We start from the raw sequence: 26,221 nt of genomic DNA, 5'->3' as shown, positions 1-26,221 counted from the left end.
TTTCTTTATAACTTTATAAAAAAGTTTCTCTGTTTACATGTCTAAAAAAATAAAAAATAATTATAAAACATTTTTTTCCCCCATGTCCCGTGCAAAATAAATAAAATCAAAATCAGTTCAAAAAACTAAAAATATTCTGAAAAAATCCCCATAGGGCTGGGCGATAAAACGATAACAATATATATCATTACAGACACGTAGATATAAAAAAATGAAAAAAAAACGGAAAAAGGCCGATAAGGCTGGGCGATAAAACAATTGCAATATATATTGCAAAAGACATAAAATCCATCCATCCATCCATTTTCTACCGCTTGTCCCTTTTGGGGTCGCGGGGGGTGCCTATCTCAGCTGCATTCGGGCGGAAGGCGGGGTACACCCTGGACAAGTCGCCACCTCAAAGACATAAAATCGATATCGATAAAAAATTTCTAAAAATTCTGAAAAAATCCCAGTAAGGCTGGACAATAAAATGTTAGCAATATACATCGCAAAATAAATAAAATCAAAATCAGTTCAAAAAATTAAAAATATTCTGAAAAAATCCCCATAGGGCTGGGCCATAAAACAAAAATATATATCATGATGGACACATAATTGATAACAAATAAATTGAAAGAAAACTTTTTTTTTTAAAAAGGCTGATAGGGCTGGGCGATAAAACGATATCAATATATACTGCAAAAGACATCAAATCGAAGTCAATTGGATGGAAATCCTGCCCTCATTTTAATTGAGTTCATCCAATGAGTCATTTTTTTGAGTGTGTGAATGTTGTTTATCTGTGTTGGCCCTGCGATGAGGTGGCGACTTGTCCAGGGTGTACCCCGCCTTCCGCCTGAATGCAGCTGAGATAGGCTCCAGCACCCCCCGCGACCCCAAAAGGGACAAGCGGTAGAAAATGGATGGATGGATGGAGTTACAATTATCAATCAAATCTTGGAGAAGGATTAAGAGTAGAAAAGCCCTTAAATTGATATCTTTGTTAAAAACATTTAAAGTGATTTTCTTTGGTCTTTTTTCATATTTTTTTTAGTATTATTACTATCTGTATTTGCTTTTTTGTTTTCTTTCCTTGATGTTGAAAGTGCCTTGACTTTTGTGTGAATTATAAATGTATGTTTGTTGTTCAATAACATTTTTTTTTAAATATATATAAAAAAATTACTGGTAGCCATAATAAGATAAGAAGTGGAATAAAATAATTGACATATAGACAAATATTACTGTATTGGTAAGGGTTATTTTTAAATATTGGCAATAAGTGTATTTTTTTACTGTAAATATTAATTAATTAAATTAATTTCACCATGCTTTAACAGCTGTTTTGAATTTCCCCCTAACTTAAAGAACTTTGTAGCATTTTAACATTACGGATATAAATACACAAAACAAATAAGAATAAAATGTTTAATAATGTGTAAATACAAATAAAAATCAGGAAATAATAAAAATGTGAATACAAAAGTACCTCCCTACCTAGTGTGTGTATGATTGACATCAGAACAATAAACCATAGAAGTGAATCCAAATAAAAAAGTAACTAATTAAAATAGAAAATGATAAACAAAATATAATAAACATTTAAATAATATAAAAAAGTTAAATTTTTAGTCCAGTTGCGAGTCGGGTGATATTTTAACAGTGATATCACTATTTAGAATGTTACCCCTAACTTAAATAACGTTGTAGTATTTTAATATTACAGATAGAAATAGACAAAACAAGTAAGAATAAAATGTTTAATAATGTGTAAATACAAATAAAAATCAGGAAATATTAAAAATGTGAATACAAAAGTACCTCCCTACCTGGCGTCAGAACAATAAACCATAGAAGTGAATCCAAATTTAAAATGATAATAATAATAAAATAGAAAATAACAAACAAAATATAATTAAAATATAATTAATTTTAAAAAGTTCAATTTTTAGTCCAGTTGCGACTCGGGTGATATTTTAACAGTGATATCACTATTTTGAATTTTCCCCTAACTTAAATAACGTTGTAATATTTTAATATTATAGATAGAAATACACAATACAAGTAAGAATAAAATGTTTAATAATGTGTAAATACAAATAAAAATCAGGCAAAATAATAAAAATGTGAATACAAAAGGGGGATATTTTAACAGTGACATCACTATTTAGAATTTTCCCCTAACTTAAATAACGTTGTAGTATTTTAATATAACAGATAGAAATACACAAAACAAGTAAGAATAAATATTAAATAATGTGTAAATACAAATAAAAATCAGGAAATAATAAACATTTGAATAAAAAAGTACCTCCCTACCTAGTGTGTGTATGATTGACATCAGAACAATAAACCATAGAAGTGAATCCGAATTAAAAAGTTACTAAATAAAATAGAAAATAATAAACAAAATATAAATCAAATATAAATAATATAAAAAAAACTTTAATTCTTAGTCCAGTTGCGAGTCGGGTGATATTTTAACAGTGATATCACTATTTTGAATTTTCCCCTAACTTAAATAATGTTGTACTATTTAAATATTACAGATATAAATACACAAAACTAGTAAGAATAAAATGTTTAATAATGTGTAAATACGAATAAAAATCAGGAAATAATAAAAATTTGAATACAAAAGTACCTCTCTACCTAGTGTGTGTATGATTGACATCAGAACAATAAACCATAGAAGTGAATCCAAATAAAAAAGTAACTAAATAAAATAGAAAATAATAAACAAAATATAAATAATATAAAAAAGTTACATTTTAAGTCCAGTTGCGAGTTGAGTGATATTTTAATTTTCCCCTAACTTAAATAAAGTTGTAGTATTTTACTATTACAGATATAAATACACAAAACAAGTAAAAAATCCATGTTTAATAATGTGTAAATACAAATAAAAATCAGGAAATAATAAAAATGTGAATACAATAGTACCTCCCTACCTAGTGTGTGTATGATTGACATCGGAACAATAAGCCATAGAAGTGAATCCAAATAAAAAAGTAACTAAATAAAATAGAAAATAATAAATAAAATATAATTAAATTATAAATAATATAATAAAATAGAAAATAATAAACAAAACATAAATAAAATATAAATAATACAAAACATTTACATTTTTAGTCCAGTTACAAGTCGGGTGATATTTTAACAGTGATATCACTATTTTGAATTTCCCCCTAACTTAAATAACGTTGTAGTATTTAAATATTACAGATATAAATACACAAAACAAGTAAGAATAACATGTTTAATAATGTGTAAATACAAATAAAAATCAGGAAATAATAAAAATAATATCATATCTGCATGTGCATAAAAAAAACGGCTCTCAACGCGAATCGGTTCCCATCGTTCCCTTAAAAAGAACCGTTCAAAAGACCCGACTCGTTCGTGAACGTCACGTCTGTACTCACGTGACACGCTAGCAGCAGACGCCACAGTTCACATGACGCTCAAAAGCTTCGCTTCTGGTGGAAACTAAGACCGACGACGACAACCTGCGTCATCCGCGTCTTCCAGCGGCGACAAAGAAGAACAAGGCGCCGATTAAAAAAAAAAAGCGTCTCTGCTTTTTATTCCAAGGTGACGTCGAGTCAAGCGCACTTGGCTCGGCACGACCCACCTGCGTCGGCGGCAGGAGTTCAGCATCCAGCCGGTGACAGAAAATCCTCCCCAGTTGTGACAATAAAGACTCCAAAGATGAGATATTTCCAGGCGTGTGGTACCTTGCTGCTCCTTGTCTGCGTTGCGGGCTTAGGTGAGTGTTTATTGGGCTTCATGCACGACGCGGCTCGGCTCGCTAGCAGCTAGCATTAGCATGGTAACGCTCGCTTCGATAAGACTTGGCTCTAGCAAATGTTTTGTTTTGTAATAAATGTCACAAAATGCTGTGTTTTACTCATTTTATTTTTAACGTTTTCACCCCTATGTTCGGTTAATAACTCCAATCTTGAATAATTGCCCGGTGAAATAAATGAACAAGAACTTCCGGTTTGGTCATCAAAGCGAGTTGTGTTTTTTTTTTAAAGTCGTGCTGTCAAAAGTTCAAAACTATTCCTTTTCTAATTAATTATGCATGAATTTGGGTTAATTACTTACTTACATATATGTAATTTAAAATTAACATGAAAAAAAAAGACCCCAATATTTTTGGCAGAACGTCAAAGAGTCGTCATAGAGTCGTCCCTCGTTTATCGCGGTCAACGGGTTCCGTTGTTTTGTCGAAATGCGCTACAAGGGGTGTGGGGAAAAAGCGACTCGAATTCGAATCGCGATTCAGAATCGATTCTCATTTTTAAAAAAATCGACATTTATTTTTATTTTTTTATTTTTATTTATTATTTTTTAAATTAATCAATCCAACAAAACAATACACAGCAATACCATAACAATGCAATCCAACTCCAAAACCAAACCCGACCCAGCAACACTCAGAACTGCAATAAACAGAGCAATTGAGAGGAGACACAAACACGACACAGAACAAACCAAAAGTAGTGAAACAAAAATGAATATTATCAACAACAGTATCAATATTAGTTACAATTTCAACATAGCAGTGATTAAAAATCCCTCATTGACATTATTATTAGACTATAATGGCTTTTTTGCCGATATCCGATATTGTCCAACTCTTAATTACCGATACTGATATCAACCGATACCGATATATACAGTCATGGAATTAACACATTATCATGCCTAATTTGGACAACCAGGTATGGTGAAGATAAGGTCTTTTTTTTTATTTTTTAATTAATAAAATAAATTAAGATAAATAAATTAAAAACATTTTCTTGAATAAGAAAGAAATTAAAACAATATAAAAACAGTTACATAGAAACTAGTAATTAATGAAAATGAGTAAAAGGTTTGGTTGATACAGTCATCAACAATTGCATCATCAGAGAAATGGACATTGAGACAGTGTAAGACTGAATTGGTAGGATATGTACAGCGAGCAGTGGACATAGAGAGAGATCAGAAAGCATAAGAATAAGTATCTACATTTGATTATTTACATTAGATTATTTACAATCCGGGGAGGTGGGATGTGGAAGGGGGAGGGTGTTAATTAACGGTTGAAGTTGCCTGGAGGTGTTCTTTTAGTGCGGTTTTGAAGGAGGATAGAGTATAGCTCGGTTGGTAGACTGGCCGTGCCAGCAACTCGAGGGTTCCGGGTTCGATCCCAGCTTCTGCCATCCTAGTCACTGCCGTTGTGTCCTTGGGCAAGACACTTTACCCACCTGCTCCCAGTGCCGCCCACACTGGTTTAAATGTAACTTAGATATTGGGTTTCACTATGTAAAGCGCTTTGAGTCACTAGAGAAAAGCGCTATATAAATATAATTCACTTCACTTCGCAAATAATGGTAGGCTACATTTTCGTTTTCATCGCCATACAGAAAGAGCCAAGTGGTAGCTTTTTTTTTCAACGAAGCAACACATTTTGACAGACCACCAGGCCATACGTTTCCGCATAGTAGTTATAAATTGAATATTTTTAAAGCTAAACCTGTTTTTAAGGTTATTGTGAGAGCAACATAGGGTTTCTTAAAGGCGTCATTAAAATGATTCAAAGGTTCAAAATACTTTTCATACGGAAACGTAAGAAATGACAATATGAACAAATCAAACCAAATCTGGAGGAAAGGATTCCAGATCCGTTGAGGACATCATAGACAGAAATGCCACCTTGATGTTGAAGTGACAGAAGAGGAAATAATCAATATTGTAACTGAAGGTAAAGTCAAGACCTCAGCTGGTTGTAATGGATTTATTATAGAAACAACATAAAAGGTTATTGAAGAGATTCTAGAACCTTTAATGTATTTCAACTACCTATCATTTTAAAACAAGCAAATTCCCAAACAAAATTAAAATAGCAAAAGTTCCGATTTCTAAGACTGGAGACAAATAGCAGTATACAAACTATAGACCGATTTTTAAAAATGTTTGAAAAATTGTCAAACAGATTATAGACAAGCTTATGAATAAAAGTAGAACCAATACAGATTCAGCGCTATCAGTTCAACATGGATGGCGTAAATGGAAATAACAGGAATTGCCATTGCAATGTATGTTAAACAGTGTGCTGTTGCAGTGTTAGCATTTGACAAAATTAATCATATCTTAATTAACAAATTAGAACGATATAGCATCCGAGGTTTGGTCTTGAACTGGGTCAGAAGCGACTTACCACTATGAAGCGAGGCAAACATATTTCTACAATGCTGAATATACTGTGGCGAACCTCAGGGATCAATACTTTGACCAAAATTGTTCAATCTTTAAAGGACATTTGTAAAGTTACAAGAGACTTTAAAGTTACGACATGGCTGTGTTTTGTTCAGGAGAGGACACACACAAGGTAATACAAATGGTAACAAAAGAAATGAACAAATTAAAGAGATGGTTTGACAAAAACAAACTATTTGAATCTCAGTAAAACGAAAATAATGTTATTTGGTAACAGTAGAAGGGAAAGTTAAACACAAATAGAGGAGTATATACGGTAAGTAAAAGACAATTTTCAGGTGATAGATGATAAAAATAATTGTAATATTGGAATCTAAACAATATAAAACAAAGTGGAAAGAAATATGTGAATAATTAATAAAGGAAAATATCTTCTCGAGCAAAAATCACTTCATCCTGCTCGCTAGTGTTACCATATCTGGGTTATTGTGCAGAAATATGGGGAAATAACTAATAAAGTACACTTCCGTCACTAACTGTTACAAAAATGGTCCGTTGGAGAACTTACAAATACTTTATTGAATCAAAAATTGAAGTTCAATGATTTGGTGCATTTGCAAACCACGGAAATTATGCACAAAGCAAACTATAACCTGCTACCCAAGAATGTACAATTGTTCTCAACAAAAGAGACCTAAAACCTTTGAGCACAATCTAATTCAAAACATTTATGCATGTACAACACTTAAACCCTTTTAGAATTAAATTATAGAATGGATTGATAAACAACATGAATAAGCCAGTTTAAGACACTCAAACAAACACAACACTTAAAACCTTTATTATATCAGTATGTGGAATTAAATTAAACAATCTACTAATAATATGAACCAGTTTAAGACACTCAAAAGTGTTTACAAAGTACAAAGAATAATTAGGATAAACATCTTGAATCCTACTGAAAAATGATATAATCAACTTAACTATTTATGTGAACCATAAATTGATAAGTATTTACTTATTCATCCACAGTTTGTGTTACTGGTTGAGTACAAACAAACATGTAAGGAATTGCTAAGAAACCAAAAAGGGGTAGGATTGATTTAGCTCCGTTTCTTCTTACTCCTTTTCGACATGTGATCTACCATATTGTAACTATGTATGTTCCAAACATCTTTGCGCTGGTGTAAAACCGTATATAAACCCACGCCACTTAGCAGCTAAGGTTGTGATTAGTCTGTGTCTGTACATGATTGATGCGATCATTTTTTGTGATTAATCGCAACCATTTGTCTTGTCTTGTCTTGGTCATTAGAGTATCTCTACTTAACTGTTGAATATTAATTTAACATCCAGGTTGTGTTGATGTTATGCAACAGCTGCAGCTTCGTTGTCATCTGAGAGCTTCATGTGACTGCTGTGTGTGTTTGTGTTGCTTTGTTGTGCACACACAACCATGCGCTTCTTCCTTGTCCGCTACTGTTTGTTTGGGGCATTCATCTCCCAGAGCCCAGCTGGGAGTCAGTAAACCCAGAACTGTTTTTTTTTCCCTGGATAGGAATATGCTATCAGTATTTAATGACTGGTACTTTAGAACATGTCTAATCAGGGGAGTGTACTGTTGTTGTGGTATTAGCTTCTCTTTGCTACTTTGGTTTCGGTTTACAGAGGCGTTTATGTCATGATCTTAGTTGTGTGAAGTTCAAGTTACAGCGGGCAGCATTGGAGGGGAAGGTCAAATAATGGGTTTAGTATATCCAGTTGATATGAATGGAAATTGAGGCATTTAATAACATGTTGACATGGTGGGCAACTAACCAACCACAGTCAACACAGGTTCAGCAATTGTTTTTAGTGTTAGTTTTAACAGGGATATACAGTCGCTAGATCGCTCTTTCAGGTTTGTAGCTCCTGATTTTTTCACGTAATTGTTCACAATACAAAGAAAATGAGATGTCCAATGTGAACGCAATCCGACCCGCACGCGAAATGTCATCACACGTGCTGCAGTGTTTACAGAAGTAAACGTGGCTCCAATTTTTGTCGGTCTCAATTAGAGATGTCCGATAATATCGGGCTGCCGATATTATCGGCCGATAAATGCTTCAAAATGTAATATCAGAAATTATCGGTATCGGTTTGGAAATTATCGGTATCTGTTTCAAAAAGTAAAATTTATGACTTTTTAAAACGCCGCTCTACGGAGTGCTACACGGACGTAGGGAGAAGTACAGAGTGCCAATAAACCTTTAAGGCACTGCCTTAGCGTGCCGGTCCAATCACGTAATATCTACGGGTTTTCTCACACACAAGTGAATGCAAAGCATACTTGGTCAACAGCCATACAGGTCACACTGAGGGTGGCCGTGTCAATAACTTTAACACTGTTACAAATATGCGCCACACTGTGAACCCACACCAAACAAGAATGACAAACACATTTCGGGAGAACATCCGCACCGTAACACAACAAACACAACAGAACAAATACCCAGAACCTCTTGCAGCACTAACTCTTCTGGGACGCTACAATCTACACCCCCCGCTAACCCCTACACCCCCCACCACCTCAACCCCGCCCACCTCAACCTCCTCATGCTCTCCCTGAGAGTCCCAAATTCCAAGCTGCTGTTTTGAGGCATGTTAAAAAAAAACCAATGCACTTTGTGACTTCAATAATAAATATGGCAGTGCCATGTTGGCATTTTTTTCCATAACTTGAGTTGATTTATTTTGGAAAACCTTGTTACATTGTTTAATGCATCCAACGGGGCATCACAACAAAATTAGGCATAATAATGTGTTAATTCCACGACTGTATATATCGGTATCGGCTGATATCGGAATCGGTAATTAAGAGTTGGACAATATCGGCAAAAAAGCCATTATCGGACATCTCTAGTCTCAATCCCGGTGCATTTGTGGCAATTTCAAGGATTTTGTGCGGTCAAAGTAAACTATCGTTGAACCCGAATTGTTGCGCAAAGAAGAATAAGAAGGAAGAGAGCCAGCATTTTTTTGTGGTAGTTTGCGGGACATTTGCTTCGATGCCTGCTCCGAAGAGGGTGTGAGCGAGCAGTCGGAGACAGGAGTGGTGGAACATTGAGGTGTGCAGCAATCTAAGCCACACCCCCCTAAATTTTAGAGGGAAAAAATATTATACATATATTAGCCGCACCGGACTATAAGCTGCAGTTATATACCTGTATAAAATATTTTGTGTTTATTTACATACCTTAATTGTTTCCAAACGGTGCCTGTCACACAACAGGGAAATGGCTGATCAAACAACAGATGTCATCGTCAAGGACTCACTAACTGCGGAAGCTAGCTCTCCAATAAGCTAAACAAACTCCACAGTGACGTCTACTGAGGAATTTGTGAAACTAAAACTACAAAGAATGCTATTGTAAGTTATAATAATAAAACAGACACTCGTAAATGTGTTAGCATATTGGCTAATGCTACCAACGCTAGCTTGATTACTTAACGAAAGGACGTGCACTACAGACATCACACATGGGACGGTTTAGTAAGTATGGATTGATTTAGTTTTATTGTAAAACTTGCAAACGTTGCTAGGAGTGATGAATGAATAATCCATGAGTAGAAACGCTATGGACGGCTTTACGTTTGGTTTAAGGCATTACATTTTCAACCTGCAGTAAGCCAACTCGTCCAAAAGATGGTGTCATAGCGCAAACGCACCCTCTCATTGTCTCCATCTAAGTAGTATGAAAACTATTTGTTGTATACAAATCATAGCCATTTGCTGAGAAAAATCCCTAAATTAGCTGCACCGTTTTATAAACGGCAGGGTTCAAAGCATTGAGAAAAAAGTAGCGGCTTATAGACCGGAAAAGATGGTATTATTTTCGCCTGTTTTCTGCTCATTTGTCAACTATTTATTTTGTAAACGTTTATTTTGGCCAAAGATTATGACTCTTATCCCCGTTTTATTACATATCAGTCAGATGAATGCGACCAGAGCGTTGCCACTGCAGTTTCATTCCATACAAATCAGATTTTATATCCACATACGAGAGAGGCCTGGGTCTGATTTTAACAAAATAAAATAAAAATAAAAATCGGAATTCATGTTGACATGACAAATCTGATACAGGTCTGATGGGCAAAAACATGAGAATTGACCTGCAGTATAAATGAGGCCTTAATGACTATTTCAAAAATAATTACCTGCATATTTTTATGTAAATTAACCATCTGAGGACGTTAAATTTAAATGATCTTCAAAGGACATAAAATTCCCCAAACTTTTTTTTGCTCAAATTTCTCAAACATTGCAATGGTTTTGAATTTTGACTCTTTGGAAGGATCAGATAATGTTACAGGTTTAAATTAGTAAAATCACTCAAATGTTCTGCAAATTGATACTAATTCATCATTTGATTAAATGGCCTCCAAAGGGCTAAAATAAAAAAAACATTACAAGTTTGGTATTTTTGCTTAGGGTCAACAGTTGAGTTTTTTTGAGAACATTTACAAAAATAATAAAATAAAATACAAATTAATAAATCCATAATGTGTTTGCTTTTTGTGTAATTTTAAATAAATTTAGCATGAAAAAAGGAGAAATCATGATGGAGTAAAACACTGCAAAGATTATTGTATGGCCAAAATGCAGTGTACAATTTGATGAATAACTTGCTTTGGTATAACTCAAGCAGATATTTATTTTGTTTGAATTTTTAAAAGTTTGAAATTAATGATAATATTATTTGTTGCATTATTAGATAGTAAAGTTTAAAATATACTCAGTAGCATGCACATGCATTTCTGTCCGTCAAAATGAAAAGATTACATTTAGTAAATAATAAAATGCTTAATTGCCTCATATTATTTCAGGGCTATCGTATGCTTAATTGCCTCATATTATTTCAGGGCTATCGCGGGCTGCATTAAATGATGAGTTTGATGCATGTGAATATTAGAATCATATATGCAGGAAAGCATTTACCACTGTTGTGGTAAATGCATGTAGCAAAAATAAAACCTGGTGAAATAGTCCAGATTCACTTTACATAATTTTCACATGTGGGAGTTTTTTTTTTTTTTTTTCAAACATCCATCCATTTTCTACCACTTATTCCCTTCGGGGGCGCTGGAGCCTATCTCAGCTACAATCGGGCGGAAGGCGGGGTATACCCTGGACAAGTCGCCACCTCAACATGTGGCACTTTACAGCCAGTTGTCTGCAGCAAACGCTTCCCAACACGCACACATTCAACATCTTGTATTTGTTACCTTGTGGAGACCTCTCAATAATGCCTACCTCTTTAGGACCACCCTTTCTAGATATATAAAGATGTGTATTTACAACATTAATAATATATACATACTAAGAAAATATATGAAAGCTTGTTGTAAAAAAAATTAGTTGGAATTTCACAAGAAAAAGGTCTCAATTTTAAAAGGAAAAACTAAAAATGTTGGCAGCATTATAATAAAAGTCGTAATTTTACTTAACGCAAGTCAAAATTTTACAAGAAAAACTGAACATTTGTGCAATTTTATGAAAAGAGTCGTAATTTTACTCGACAAGTCACAATTTTATAAGAAAACTTAAAAATGTTGGCAATATTATAATAATAATCAGAATTTTACTTGGCAAAATTATGACAAATGTCATAATTTTACTCAAAAAATGTCACTATTTTACAAGAACGACAAAAAATTGGCAATATTGTGATAAAAAGTCAGAATTTTATGACAAATGTCACCATTTTGCATTAAAAAGTAAAAATGTTACATAAAAAAGTAATATTTTTACAAGAAAATATTGCAATATTACAGAAACAGAAAGAATATGAGAAACAGTTCCCAGTTTTATAGGAAAAAAGTCGACACATTGTGAGAGACTGCTTTTATTTAATTTAATTTTTTGTTTGTATTTGGCTTTTAATCTTAGTTATTTACTTCAAGTTATTACAGTATGTCTCTATATACATATTTATTTTATTTTCCAATTTGAAAAATCCCTCTTTTTTGGGTCCACCCTCATTTTGATGGATTTCACCACCAGTGTTGCAAATGAGACATTCTCTATTAGATGCAATGGTTTTCTCTATTGGGACCAGGATTTATGTCATCACTTGTTCACACCTCCTCATATGGAAGCTACTTTTCCTTTGTTGTCTCAAGAAGAGTAGAAATACAAGAACACACACACACACACACACAGCCAGTTTCGAGGGTGTTCGGTCTGTAAAAGTATTACAATGTGTCAGTAACAGCTACAATGTACTCCTTTTGTGCATTGTTTTAACATTGAAACGTGCCTCTCTTATGAATATATCACTTATACACAACAAAGGTTATATAACATGCTCCTATTAGCAAAAAAGTAAATATATGTAAAATAATTTCAGCAGTTGACAGCATTTGGGACTTTATTGTGGACCGTTGGAGAGAGACCTCTAGTGGTCGTATTGCTAACTGCGTCACAGTAAATGTAGGTCAATGTTGCGCAATAAAGCTTTTATCTAACCAGACAGGACCAATAGCAACAAGAAAGATAACAAATGTACAAAATGTTTTTGTATTCTGCATGTAGTTTGATACATTCTGTGACATTGTCATCTTGTTTACAGTCTATTCGCTAAGTTAATAAGGCACACAGGAGGTTTTATTCATATTTCTTTATTTTATCATTGTCATGTTTTCATATAAATGTCTACTAACTGGCTTGTTATTATAGTTAAGTTTTTGTGTCCTTGTTTTTGGAAACAATCACAAATATCAGTTGCGGAATCCGAAATGTACACAAATATCACACTATTTGTGGGAATTATTCCACAATATTGGCTATAATTTTATTTTGGTTTACATGGTAAACGTTCCATAAAGTGTTGTCATATTCCTATCATTTGACAGTGACATCAGTATTAAGAGTTTTCTCTCACTTAAAAATGTGTAGCTGGAGAGCATTTTAATAATACAAATAAGAATATAAAATGTATTTATGGATATAAAAAGTATAAATACAACTAGAATAAGAATTAAGACAATACAAATGTGAATGCGCCTGAAAAGTAAATTAAAATAAATTAGAAAAAAATATTTACATAAATATTAGGGCTGTCAAAAATAAGTTAACTCATGTAATTAATCATGCACAGATTGGCTATAATTGTGTATTTGTTGTTTTGATTCTAAATACATGAGGTAGCGCCATATCCCCGTGCTTTAACAGTAACATCATTATTTAGATTTTTCCCTCACCTTAAAAACTTTGTAGCACAAGAGCATTTTTACAATAGAGAAACAAATAGACATGAATAAAATGTATGGATTTAAGAAGTGTAACTACCATCAGAATAAAAATTAGGACATAACAAAAATGTGCATACACATGAATCAAAATAAAATAGAATAAATGGCGACCCCGAAAGGGACAAGCGGTAGAAAATGGATGGAGGCAATATTTTAAATAAAAAAAGGTAAATCTAAATTCTGCCGTTTCCTCTGACTAATCTTGTAGTCCAGGGGCCAGTCGGATGGGCAATGCCAACACTATCTCGATGCCAACACTATCTGCATGTGCATTAAAAAAAAAACGGCTCCCAACTGCTTAAAGGGGCCCGTTCAAAAGACTCTATTCGTTTGCTAATGTCTCACCTTTAATCATTTTTAATAGCTATGTGATTAAAAAAATTGTTTCCATTCTACTATTGCAGGATGCATCCAAGCTGTTACTCTTGAAGTACGGGAGGGGAACTCCACATGCATCAAGGCAGAAATCTCCGCCTTTTTCTTCATCACTTACAACGCCTCCAGCGGTGCAGTACGTATGCAGTAGAATATACAGTAGAATATACAGTAGAATATACAGTAAACCACAAGTGTCTCTCCACAGAGGAGTGTGCAGGTGCCGCTGCCCAACACAACCAGGGTGGATGCAAGCAGCAGCACGTGCGGCACAGGAGGTGGCCTCCCGGGCCTGGTGGCAACCTTCGGACCTGGTCACGCCCTGGGCCTGAGCTTCTCGAGGAACGGAAGTCTCTACAGCGTGGACAACCTGACCCTGCAATACAACCTCAGCGACGCCTCCATTTTCCCCGATGCCAACAGCTCTGGTGAGAACTGCAAAGCATGTGTTGATCTCCATTACTCTTTTGTACACGTGTGTCTATTTATTTATTACTGTTCGATAACACATGACCTAAATTGTTGTAATTCAATTTTTTCTACCCTGAAAAGTCGAAGCACGCAGGGGCCATTTTGGTATTTATTTTTTGTCTTTAGATATGCTAAATAAAAGCCATTGTGTATTTAAATACCAATCTTTGTGTGGTAGGTGACAAAGACTGATGTTTAAATGACGCCTCAGTGAGTGCATGGCACACTACCTACCTGTATCAACTAGGGGTGTAACGGTACACAAAAATTTCGTTTCGGTACGTACCTCGGTTTAGAGGTCACGGTTCGGTTCATTTTCGGTACAGTAACAAAACAACAAAATATAAATTTTTTGGTTATTTATTTACCAAATTTGTAAACAATGGCTTTATCCTTTTAACATTGGGAACACTATTATAATTCTGCCCACGTTAATCAACATTAAACTGCCTCAAGTTGTTGCCCAGATTAAATAAAATGACAAAACTTTTCTTCTACATATAAAAAGTGCAACATTAAACAGTTTCAAGTCAACTCATCATGTTTAATTTATTACAGCATTTGGGAAGCCTGTAGTTGATTTTTATTATGTAAATGTTATATTTTTTTATCAACATGTGATAGCAGGGACCCTGCCATTCAAAACTAGGCTGCTCTATTACTAATGATTAATGTAACTAAAGCTGAAAAAATAGTACAATAGCAATAGGAGAGGCTATTCATCCCTGAACACCATGGAGTTCATGTAGGCTTAATGATGCACTTACATTATTATATCAATTATCAGAGACAGAAACTTCATTTAACATAATGTCCTTTTTTGCTGCTTCAACACAGCTCAATCAACACAGAAAAAGGTAAAGTGAAATAACCGCGAGACAGGGCTTTGCTGTCCGTAACACACATGCACACACACGCCGCAAAATGAGCTAACATTACGCTAAAAGCGAATTAGCCTTCACCTCAAGCCAGGACTACGAGCGAGCTGAGCTGCCTTTTATATTTCTAGAAGGTCAACGGGTTCATAGTGATGTTACTAGTAGTTGACTGGGAGGTGTTTATTATCATTTGGAGAGAGTCCGCTGCCTGATGCTTACCTGCTAAACGCTGCGCTCTGAATATGCACTGCTGATTGGCTGTTACCGCTCTGAATACGCACTGCTGATTGGCTGTTACCGCTATGGTTGTAACCAATCAGATGGTTGTGTGAGTGGGACAATGTTGGGTGCTGTGTAGAGTACTGACAGGGAAGAGGCAGAAAGCAGAGCAGCTTGTTAAGACTTTAGCTTAAGCGGCTACTTCATATGTTCGTGTGGAAACTCGTTCGGTACACACCTGAACCGAAACCCCCGTACCAAAACGGTTCAATACAAATACACGTACCGTTACACCCCTAGTATCAACGCTGCATCATTGTTTCATAAAGGTCATCCGCCATATGCTGGATTGTATAAGTCCTTACATTTGACCTTCAAATTAGTTTATTATTTATTATTAATAGCTGCTTCAATAGTAGCAGCTGTTCTCTGTGGTCTAAATTAATAACTTTATTGATAAATGTACAACATTAAGGCAAAAGGAATACACTAATTCACAACAATAACACCACATCAAAGCATCTCCTTATAACATACAATAGTCATTCAAATTGCCATTTTAACTCTATTCTAAATCTTTTCATAATTAAAAAAGAAAAGAACAGTGCAGTTCCCCTTTAAAGTGACACCCACATCACGTTATGCATCCATGCTTCAGTATCGTTTTACCCATTACTAGTTATACTTCTCAACATTTCATCTTTTTTTTTTCCCTTACGTTTTAATGTGTTTTGTCTGACTTCAATAGACAACACACTTTTGACGCCCCTGCTTTTGTAACCCATGTTCTTTTCCTTCAGACGTGGTCACTGTCGTGTCAGCCTCCGTTGGAATCCGGGCCGCCATCAACACCACCTACCGCTGTGTGAGCGCCACGTCCGTCGCCATGGGAGCACAAGTGGTCACCTTCTCCGACATGAGGCTCCAGGCCTACATGCCAGGAGACGACCTGAGTCCAGCCGGTACCACGTTTCTTGTCTTCGTTTTTTCCTTTTTCTTTTTTTGCCAACTTGTCCTCCCCTTTTTGTCGCAGAAACCACCTGTGCAGCAGACCAAGCCAGCACCGTCGCTCCCACCACCACCCAGACTCCCAGCACACCACCCCCAGAACCAAGCACACCTGAACAAGGGGTGTACTCCGTTAGAAATGTCAATGGGACCATTTGTTTCCTGGCCCAAATGGGACTGCAGCTCAATTTCTCCTACGTCTCTCAATCGCAGAATAAGGTATCGTAGTCTTGGAACCTTTTTATTTTTTATTTTATCAAGTTACCATGCTAACCTCACACTTGTGTTTCAGACCATCCAAGAAATTTTCAATCTCACCCCAAATCTGACAAGTTCGTCCGGATCATGCGAGGCATCAAGAGCTACTTTAGTTCTGACCCAAGACAGAACGACCACACTGGGATTCACCTTCAGCGTGGTAATTCAGCCTCTCGGTCTGCTTTAGGCATAGATTTGAGGCGTGAGATCCGCCCAAAAACATCCGGTCTTCCTTGCAAGCATTAGCTTCTAGCTGGAGATCGACAAACTTTTGTTTCTAAAGCCTTCCATCTTAGTTTGTGAGGCTTTCTCCCGGAGAAGTCATAAGTAGGAATATCCGTTCAACGCTAGGGAAGAGTACTGAACCCGGTACTATTTTGGCATGGACCGAATCCCACCGTTCCTAAAACCCAATGGTTCTGTTAAGACTCATTTGTGTACGTTTTATTACTATTATTATTCCCTTTAGTAAGCACAAACTCTTGTTGTGAAGGGAGTATTGTTGGAACAGATATCCCAGTGTTTCCCATAAACTGCCAAGATACCTGTGGCGGTGGGGGCGTGGCTATGGGCGTGGTCACAACGACATCATCGATTAATTTGCATGATTTACTACAATATGATTTTCTCTAAAAAGGCTCAAAAAATGTATACTTACTAATTAATAATAACAGCTTTGTTTTAAATGTTCATCCATCCATCCATTTTACAATATAATTACAACACTTTATGTACATATTTATATACAGATTTGAACAATAAGTTATTCACTGAAATATATTTATTAATTGTGGTTCTTACAAAAAATATATCTTATAAAATATAAAAGCTAAAATGTCTCTTAAAGCCCTGCCCCTTTAATTAGTGCATACTAAATAATTTAGCTTTAGCCTACTACTACAACCATATTATTTACCAGCAACATAAAGTGAAACAGAGGCAGAGGTGTCCTGCCACAGTCAGTAACAAATAAACAGAAAACAGTAGTGGTCAAATACAAATAAGGCAACAAGAGAGGTATCCTACACTTCTCTTTTGTAAAGTAAATCTGAACAGCCTATATGGGCATCTACATCAACTATATGATTTGCCTGAGAAGCTGGACAGGACAAAAAAAAGTTTTTATTTTTTTTATTTGTGGCGGACGTAATTCTTTCGTGGCGGGCCGCCACAAATAAATAAATGTGTGGGAAACACTGTATCCTGCCGTTCCTAAAACCCAATGGTTCTGTCAAGACTCATTTGTGTACATTTTATTACTATTATTATTCCCTTAGTAAAGCACAAACTCTTATTGTGAAGGGAGTATTGTTGGAACAGGAAGTGTTGGAACAGATATCCTGTAGGGTCGGTGAAGACGGAGGTGGCCGAATAAAGCCGTGGGCAAAACATAAAAGTTGGCGTTATTATTAACAGCTCCTGTAGCACGCAATGTCACGCCCGGTTGTCACTCCAGCAGCACTGAGAGTGGACTCTGCCAATCTACCCCTAGTAATGTTGCAATTCTCAATGCCAAGAAAGCAATTGACTCAATGCAAGTTAAGTAAGGATCCACTTTTTCAAAAATGCGCTAGCTCGGTGCTAATATACATTGGCATTGCCATTGACATACTACTGATTAGCATTAGTAATTTTTCATAGTGATTTCAACACCTCCAAATATGACAAAAAACCACTAAGATGCACTTTACAATAAACGGCTGGTGCGTACTGTACTTGCAGTATTAACACTTTTTAAGGCGCAAAAAAAACCCCCACCATAAAAAAGGTTTATCATTGTCATCCCATTGGGTTGAGTTTTTTTCTTGCCCTGATGTGGGATCTGAGCCAAGGATGTCGTTGTGGCTTGTGCAGCCCTTTGAGACACTCATAATTTAGGGCTATATAAGTAAACTTTGATTGATTGATAGATACACTACTGCCACCTAATGTTTTGGACTTGCAACTATTTGTGGTGTACAGCCCTTTGTTCTTCAACTGTGGTTGTTTTTAAAGGGCTTTATAAATAAAGTTGGTATGGTATAATTGCAACTCCATCCATCCATTTTCTACCGCTTGTCCCTTTAGGGGTCGCGGGTGTTGCTGAAGCCTATCTCAGCTGCATTCGGGCGGTAGGCGGGGTACACCCTGGACAAGTCGCCACCTCATCGCAACTCAAATGTGATAATGTAACAACTGGATAAAGGTCACTTTTTAAATGTTACAATAAAATACAAGATTTGATATTTTAAAAATGAATATTTACTCACACAAGTACTGAAAATCGGTACCGTTGAGTACACCATTACTAACATCTAGTCGGGAACCAAAGTTTATAGACGTTAACTAGGGATGCAGGGGGAAAAAAAATCAAGTCACATCCAAATGGAGATTTTTATTAGGTTCTGAAACTGTCAGGTTCAAACACTGATGACATGTATTAACACAAGACAAGAAGCAAGGAATTAAACAGACAGAATTGAATTTGGCTCCAGACGTCCGGGCTGTACTCTTGTACAGTCTCACCACGCTCTGGCGAAAGATTGTACGCATCCTCTTTTATTTGGACTTTCACTGATTACATGGCAACAGCTGTTTCTAGGGGTCGGGGGGTCGGGGGTCGTAAACAGCCATCGCCTTTGATCACAATAGTTCAAAGAAAAGGTCGTAAAACAGTTCAAAGAAGCGGTGCCTGGAGGGGAGTCTGGTCCTGCTTCCTCTTCACTTTGTAAATCTCGGGTCAAGACAATATCTTTCTGTTGATTACAATACATGAAAGAAACAGAACACCTTCATGTTGCTTCCCATCCTACACAGTGGAGTTTTACAAGCCTTCTGCTTGGTAGGATTAAAGACAGCTTTTGTCTGCTCGCTGGGAACTCATTGAAACACAAAGTTTTGTGATAACTTAGATACAATTATTCTTAACAGAATCAATTCAAATTGTTTCCCAATCTGTTTTTACTAATTTACTGTGTGGTTTTCTTTTATGTATTTACAACATAATAATAATGAAAATACAAGTGATGTACCAATGATGGGATAGAATCGGGGGTCGATCTTTGCCTTTTTGAAGGACATAATATGATTATTTTCTACATTAAAACACTTAAGTAGAGATACTGTATTTAAGTCTGCTTTCTTGCTACTTGAATAGTTTGTTGACAATAGTTCTCTGTGCAGAACTCCACCAGCAACAAGTTCTACCTGAGTGCCATCAACATGTCTGCTGACTGGCCTGACATGACAGGTACTAAGCTCAGAAGAATGTCGTCTTTGATCAGACTTTGTTCTGAGAATGTCAAACGTCTCCTTGCAGTGCCCGTCTCCGCCGGCAGCACGGACCTGGACTACCTGCGCACCACACTGGGGCGCTCGTACAAGTGCAACATGGAGCAAAGTCTGCCGGTGCAGCCCGGCTTCTCCCTCAACACCTTCAGGCTGCAGGTGCAGGCCTTCAATGTCACCACCAACCAGTTTGCCACAGGTAATAGTCCTCTCACAGGAAGTCAAAACATTCGCGCTACCTCAGGGGTGTCCAAACTTTTTCCACTGAGGTAAGCATGCAGGGGCCATTTTGATATTAGTCATTTTCAAAACAAATATATCGATTTTTGGTCTCAGGGACCCAAAAGGGTCTGTCATAAAAATGCCAAAAATATATATTTTTTTACATTTAAATGTGTAAATGAACTTCAAGTCTATCGATATAAAGTATTTTTTTAAATGTTTTATGGTCTTTTTATGGAATAAACACAAAATATGCGATATTCCCCCCCCCAAAAAAATGTAAGTATTATTTGATGTGAAGTATATTTGGAGTCTTAAATAGCTCAATAATTATTCATTATTTTTATGAGCAATGTGTTTTTGTTTATATTTTGAACCCCACTAAAATTTTCAGGGATCCAAAAGGGTCCCACTCAATGCTAAAAATAAGTCATACCTTTTTTTTTTAATACTATTTATTTAATTTTACTTTCAATACTTAGAGATCAACTTCAGAACCGTTGTTTATTTTTTATATATATATATATTTTTTTGTTTTATGCCCTTTTTTGCCATTGAAAATTTAGATCAGTCGATCATTCTTTATTTTAAAATTATCAGGGATCTAAAAGGGTACCACTCCATCCATCCATTTTCTACCGCATGTCCCTTTCAGGGTCATACGTGCTAAAAATAAGGCATACATTTTTTCTTTTTTTTTTACTTTTAATGCTTAAAAATTTAGATCGGTCAATCATTCTTTTTTTGTTGGTTTTATACCCTTTTTTGTCCAGGAAAGCTTTTTTTTTTTTTTTTAATATGGCAGATACGCTAAAATGGGCAATATTTTCCCCAAAACACATTTTAAACTAACATTTGATGTGAAGTAATTGGAGCCTTACACAGGTCAAAAATTCATATGAATTTTGAATCATTATTTTTTGAGCGAAGAGTTTTTTTTCTTCTAAAAAACACTAAAATTTTCAGGGATCTAAAAGGGTCCCACTTATAAAAGTGCTAAAAATAAGTCATACTTTTTTTTTTATTTAGTTGCTTTACTTAAATCTATAGATCAACTTCAAATCTGTTCATAATTTTTTATATGCCCTTTTTTGTCATAGAAAATGTTTTTTTTATGGCACACAAATTATGCAATATTTTTCCCCAAACTCTTTTTAAGTTGTAATATTTGATGTGAAGTATATTTGGAGTCTTAAATAGTTCAATAATTATTCATTATTTTTTGGAGCAATGCGTTTGTTTTGTTTTTTGAACCCCACTAAAATTTGCAGGGATCCAAAGTCCCACTCAAAAAAATGCTAAAAATAAGCTGTACCTTTTTTTTTTTTTTTTTAGTAATTTTTATTTCATTTTACTTTCAATACTTAGAGATCAACTTCAGATCCGTTTATTTTTTTATATATATATATTTTTGTTTTATGCCCTTTTTTGATAGAGAAAACTTTAGATCAGTCAATCATTTTTTATTTAAATTTTTTTTGTTAAACACTAAAATTCTCAGGGATCTAAAAGGGTCCACTCCATCCATTTGCTACTGATTGTCCCTTTCGGGGTCATAAGGGCTAAAATTAAAGCGTACTTTTTATAATTTTTTACTTTTAATGCTTAAAAATTAAGATCAGTCAATCATTATTTTTTTGTTGGTTTTATACCCTTTTTTGTCCAGGAAAACGTTTTTTTTTTTAATATGGCAAACACGCTAAAATGTGCAATATTTTCACCAAAACACATTTTAAACTGTAATATTTGATGTGAAATATTTGGAGCCTTACGCAGGTCAATAATTCATAACATGAATTTTGAATCATTATTATTTTTTGAGCAATGAGTTTGTTTTTCTAAAAAACAACACTAACTAAAATTCTCAGGGATCCAAAACTTATAAAAGTGCTAAAAAATAAGTCGTACTTCTCTTTTTTTTATTACTTGCTTTACTTAAATCTATAGATCAACTTCAAATCCGTTGATAATTTTTAATATATTTTTTTTAGTAGTATGCCCTATTTTGTTTATAGAAATTTTTTTTATGGCACACACAAATTATGCAAAATTTTTCCCCAAACTCTTTTTAAAGTGTAATATTTGATGTGAAGCAATTGGAGCCTGAAAATAGTTTATGAATTTTGATCCATTATTTTTTGAGCAATAAGATTTGTTTTTTTCTAAAAAAAAAACAAAAACTAAAATTCTCAGAGATCTAAAAGGGTCCCACTCACGAAAGTGCTAAAAAATAAGTCACTTTTAAAACAATTTTTTTTTATTCTGAATGCTTAAAAATCTCAATCAGCTTCAGATGAGTGTCATTTTTTTATAAATTTTTTTGGTTTCATACACTTTTTTTTGTCCAGGAAAATTTTGTATTTCATAGGGCAAACCCGTAAAAAAAAAAAAAAGGGCAAACCCGTAAAAAATATATTTTCAAGTGTAATATTGGATGTGAAATAAGTGGAGCCTTACATTCAATAAATCATAACATGAATTTTGATCCATTATTTTTTGAGCAATAAGATGTTTTTTTCTAAAAAAAAAGAACTACAATTCTCAGAGATCTAAAAGGGTCCCACTCACGAAAGTGCTAAAAAATAAGTCACTTTTTAAAACAATTTAAATTTTTTTTATTCTGAATGCTTAAAAATCTCAATCAGCTTCAGATGAGTTGATCATTTTTTTGGTTTCATACACTTTTTTTGTCCAGGAAAATGTTGTATTTCATAGGGCGGCTAACCCGGAAAAAAAAGGGCAAATCCGTAAAAAAAAAAAAAGGGCAAATCCGTAAAAAAACATTTTCAAGTGTAATATTGGATGTGGAATAAGTGGAGCCTTACATTCAATAAATCATAACATGAATTTTGATTCATTATTTTTTGATGAGTTTTTATTTTTATTTTTTTAAACTAAATTTCTCAGGGATCCGAAACGGTCCCACTCATAAAAGTGCTAAAATTAAGTCATACTTTTTTTTACTTTCAATAATTTTTGTATTATTTTTAGTTGATTCCATTCCCTTTTAGTCCAGGAAACACAACATGAAATATCTTCCCAGGGTTGCAGCACATTGACAAACAGTTTTGTAGCAACTGTAATGATTTCAAAACAACAACAACAAATGAAGTGTTGTTTGTGTCCTGGGTCTACAGCTGAGGAGTGTCAGATAGACCAGGACCAGATGCTGATCCCCATCATCGTGGGAGCCGCACTGGCCGGCCTGGTGCTCATCGTGCTGGTCGCCTACCTCATCGGCCGCAAGAGGAGCCATGCTGGCTATCAAACCATCTGAACTGGATTCTGTTCTCAGGAGATCCTGGAGGACTGAGTGAGTGATGAGGATCCTGACGTGAGGACGACTGAGTGATGAAGATCTTGAAGTGAGGATGACTGATTGACGACTGAGTAATGAGGACTGATTGATGAAAATCCTGATGTGGGGACTGAGTGACGACGACTGAGTGAGGAAGATCCTGACGTGAGGATGACTGAGTGAGTAATGAGGACTGAGTGATGACGACTGATTGATGAAAATCCTGACGTGGGGACTGAGTGACGACGACGACTGAGTGAGGAAGATCCTGACATGAGGACGACTGAGTGAGTAATGAGGACCGAGTGATGACGACTGATGAAAATCCTGACGTGGGGACTGAGTGACGATGACGACGACTGAGTGAGTAATGAGGACTGAGTGATGACGATCCTGACGTGAGTATGACTAAGTAAGTAATGAGGACTGAGTGATGACGATCCTGGTATGAGGACGACTGATGAAAATCCTGATGTGGGGACAGAGTGACGACGACTGAGTGAGGAAGATCCTGACATGAGGACGACTGAGTGAGTAATGAGGACTGAGTGATGACGATCCTGACATGAGGACGACTGAGTGAGTAATGAGGACTGAGTGAGGAAGATCCTGACGTGAGTATGACTGAGTAAGTAATGAGGACTGAGTGATGACGATCCTGGCATGAGGACGACTGATGAAAATCTTGACGTGGGGACTGAGTGACGACGACTGAGTGAGGAAGATTCTGACATGAGGACGACTGAGTGAGTAATGAGGACTGAGCGAGTAATGAGGACTGAGTGAGGAAGATCCTGACATGAGGACGACTGAGTGAGTAATGAGGACTGAGTGAGTAATGAGGACTGAGTGAGGAAGATCCTGACATGAGGACGACTGAGTGAGTAATGAGGACTGAGTGAGGAAGATCCTGACGTGAGTATGACTGAGTGAGTAATGAGGACTGAGTGATGACGATCCTGGCATGAGGACGACTGATTGATGAAAATCTTGACGTGGGGACTGAGTGACGACGACTGAGTGAGGAAGATCCTGACATGAGGACGACTGAGTGAGTAATGAGGACTGAGTGAGTAATAAGGACTGAGTGAGGAAGATCCTGACGTGAGTATGACTGAGTGAGTAATGAGGACTGAGTGAGGAAGATCCTGACGTGAGTATGACTGAGTGAGTAATGAGGACTGAGTGAGGAAGATCCTGACGTGAGGACGATTGATTGATGAAAATCTTGACGTGGGGACAGAGTGACGACGACCGAGTGAGGAAGATCCTGACATGAGGACGACTGAGTGAGTAATGAGGACTGGGTGAGGAAGATCCTGACGTGAGTATGACTGAGTGAGTAATGAGGACTGAGTGATGACGATCCTGGCATGAGGACGATTGATTGATGAAAATCTTGACGTGGGGACAGAGTGACGACGACCGAGTGAGGAAGATCCTGACATGAGGACGACTGAGTGAGTAATGAGGACTGGGTGAGGAAGATCCTGACGTGAGTATGACTGAGTGAGTAATGAGGACTGAGTGATGATGATCCTGGTATGAGGACGACTGATGAAAATCCCGTCGTGGGGACCGAGTGATGAGGACTGAGTGAAGATTCTGACGCGAGGACGACTGAGTAATGAGGACTGAGTGATGAAAATCTTGAAGTGAGGATGACTGACGACTGAGTAATGACGATCCTGACGTGAGTATGACTGAGTGAGTAATGAGGACTGAGTGATGACGATCTTGGTATGAGGACGACTGATGAAGATCCTGACGTGGGGACTGAGTGAAGATTCTGACGCGAGGACGACTGAGTAATGAGGACTGAGTGATGAAAATCCTGACGTGGGTACGACTGAGTAATGAAGATCCTGATGGGATGACTGAGTGAGGACGACCCTGACGTGTGGACGACTGAGTGAGGACTGAGTGATGACAAGTGAGACTGCGTGATGATGACTGAGTGATGATGACTGAGTGATGACAAGTGAGACTGAGTGATGAGGACTGAGTGTGACAAAGAGCGCACAAGAAGACTGCAGACGAGCGTGAAGAGAATGGAACAAAATTGCCAAGTCAGCATGTTTGTGGTGACTTTCTATATTTGCTTGACTTGCTGTGTTGTTGATAAAAGTGCAACAAAGTTTGCATCCAGACAAACTTTTCCAGTCAGTTAGCACAATTGTTGTTTTTTTTAAGAAAAATATTCACCTGTCAGTGTTCTCATATGGAATCTGATGAAGTTATTTATAGGTCATCTTTCTCCTCCACGACCAGAAGGATGAAGATTTATTTTTAACAGATGGAATTTCTTGGCTTTTGTAAGAAAAGTGGACAGTTAAGAATGTAAATATTCTCATCCCTGACACTCCAAGAAGAGACATGTCTGCTCCTCCACATCATTGTGAGTATGAAATACACTTACTACTATTTCATGCATGGTGGCTTCTTGTCCATCCCTGGGATTATCAACATAATCATTTCAGTGATTACATCATTATGTTTTATAGGAAGCAATTTAAACTGTTTTTGTGTTGCACATTTTACTGAAAATAATAAACATTTTGCTGGTGACTTTAACATTTTGTTCAGGGGTGATTGAGGGCTTTTCAACATTTACACGCGTTTTGAGAGTGTGCATAAAAGTAATCTGACTGTGCTTTATGGAATTTGAATTCTCCCCAGCCTCTTCCTGCTCAGTCACTGAAAAAATATTTTCAATATGGGTTCTACAAAAAAAGTG

General features: G+C 36.1%; 1 protein-coding gene across 1 annotated transcript; it reads left to right on the top strand.

Moving 5' to 3' along the window:
• The first annotated feature begins 3,388 nt into the window (after positions 1-3,388).
• lamp1a (lysosomal associated membrane protein 1a) lies at positions 3,389-26,054 on the top strand. Its single transcript, XM_062035670.1, has 9 exons — positions 3,389-3,754; positions 13,893-13,999; positions 14,072-14,291; positions 16,232-16,393; positions 16,465-16,658; positions 16,732-16,857; positions 19,860-19,926; positions 19,996-20,163; positions 23,324-26,054. Exons 1-9 carry the CDS (start codon positions 3,697-3,699, stop codon positions 23,461-23,463), a joined length of 1,242 nt encoding a protein of 413 aa, XP_061891654.1. The 5' UTR covers positions 3,389-3,696; the 3' UTR covers positions 23,464-26,054.
• Positions 26,055-26,221: the final 167 nt, after the last annotated feature.

Source organism: Entelurus aequoreus, linkage group LG02 (assembly GCF_033978785.1).
Source record: "Entelurus aequoreus isolate RoL-2023_Sb linkage group LG02, RoL_Eaeq_v1.1, whole genome shotgun sequence".
Classification (NCBI taxonomy): domain Eukaryota; kingdom Metazoa; phylum Chordata; class Actinopteri; order Syngnathiformes; family Syngnathidae; genus Entelurus; species Entelurus aequoreus.
Note: the sequence above shows the minus strand (reverse complement) of the source record. Positions and strands in the feature narration are given on the sequence as shown.

Excerpts from the sequence above, each read along its gene's own strand:
- lamp1a (XM_062035670.1), top strand. The coding sequence starts at position 3,697 with ATGAGATATTTCCAGGCGTGTGGTACCTTGCTGCTCCTTGTCTGCGTT. Across the intron at positions 14,000-14,071 it reads ACAACGCCTCCAGCGGTGCA|AGGAGTGTGCAGGTGCCGCT; the intron begins GTACGTATGCAG and ends GTCTCTCCACAG. Across the intron at positions 14,292-16,231 it reads CCCCGATGCCAACAGCTCTG|ACGTGGTCACTGTCGTGTCA; the intron begins GTGAGAACTGCA and ends CTTTTCCTTCAG.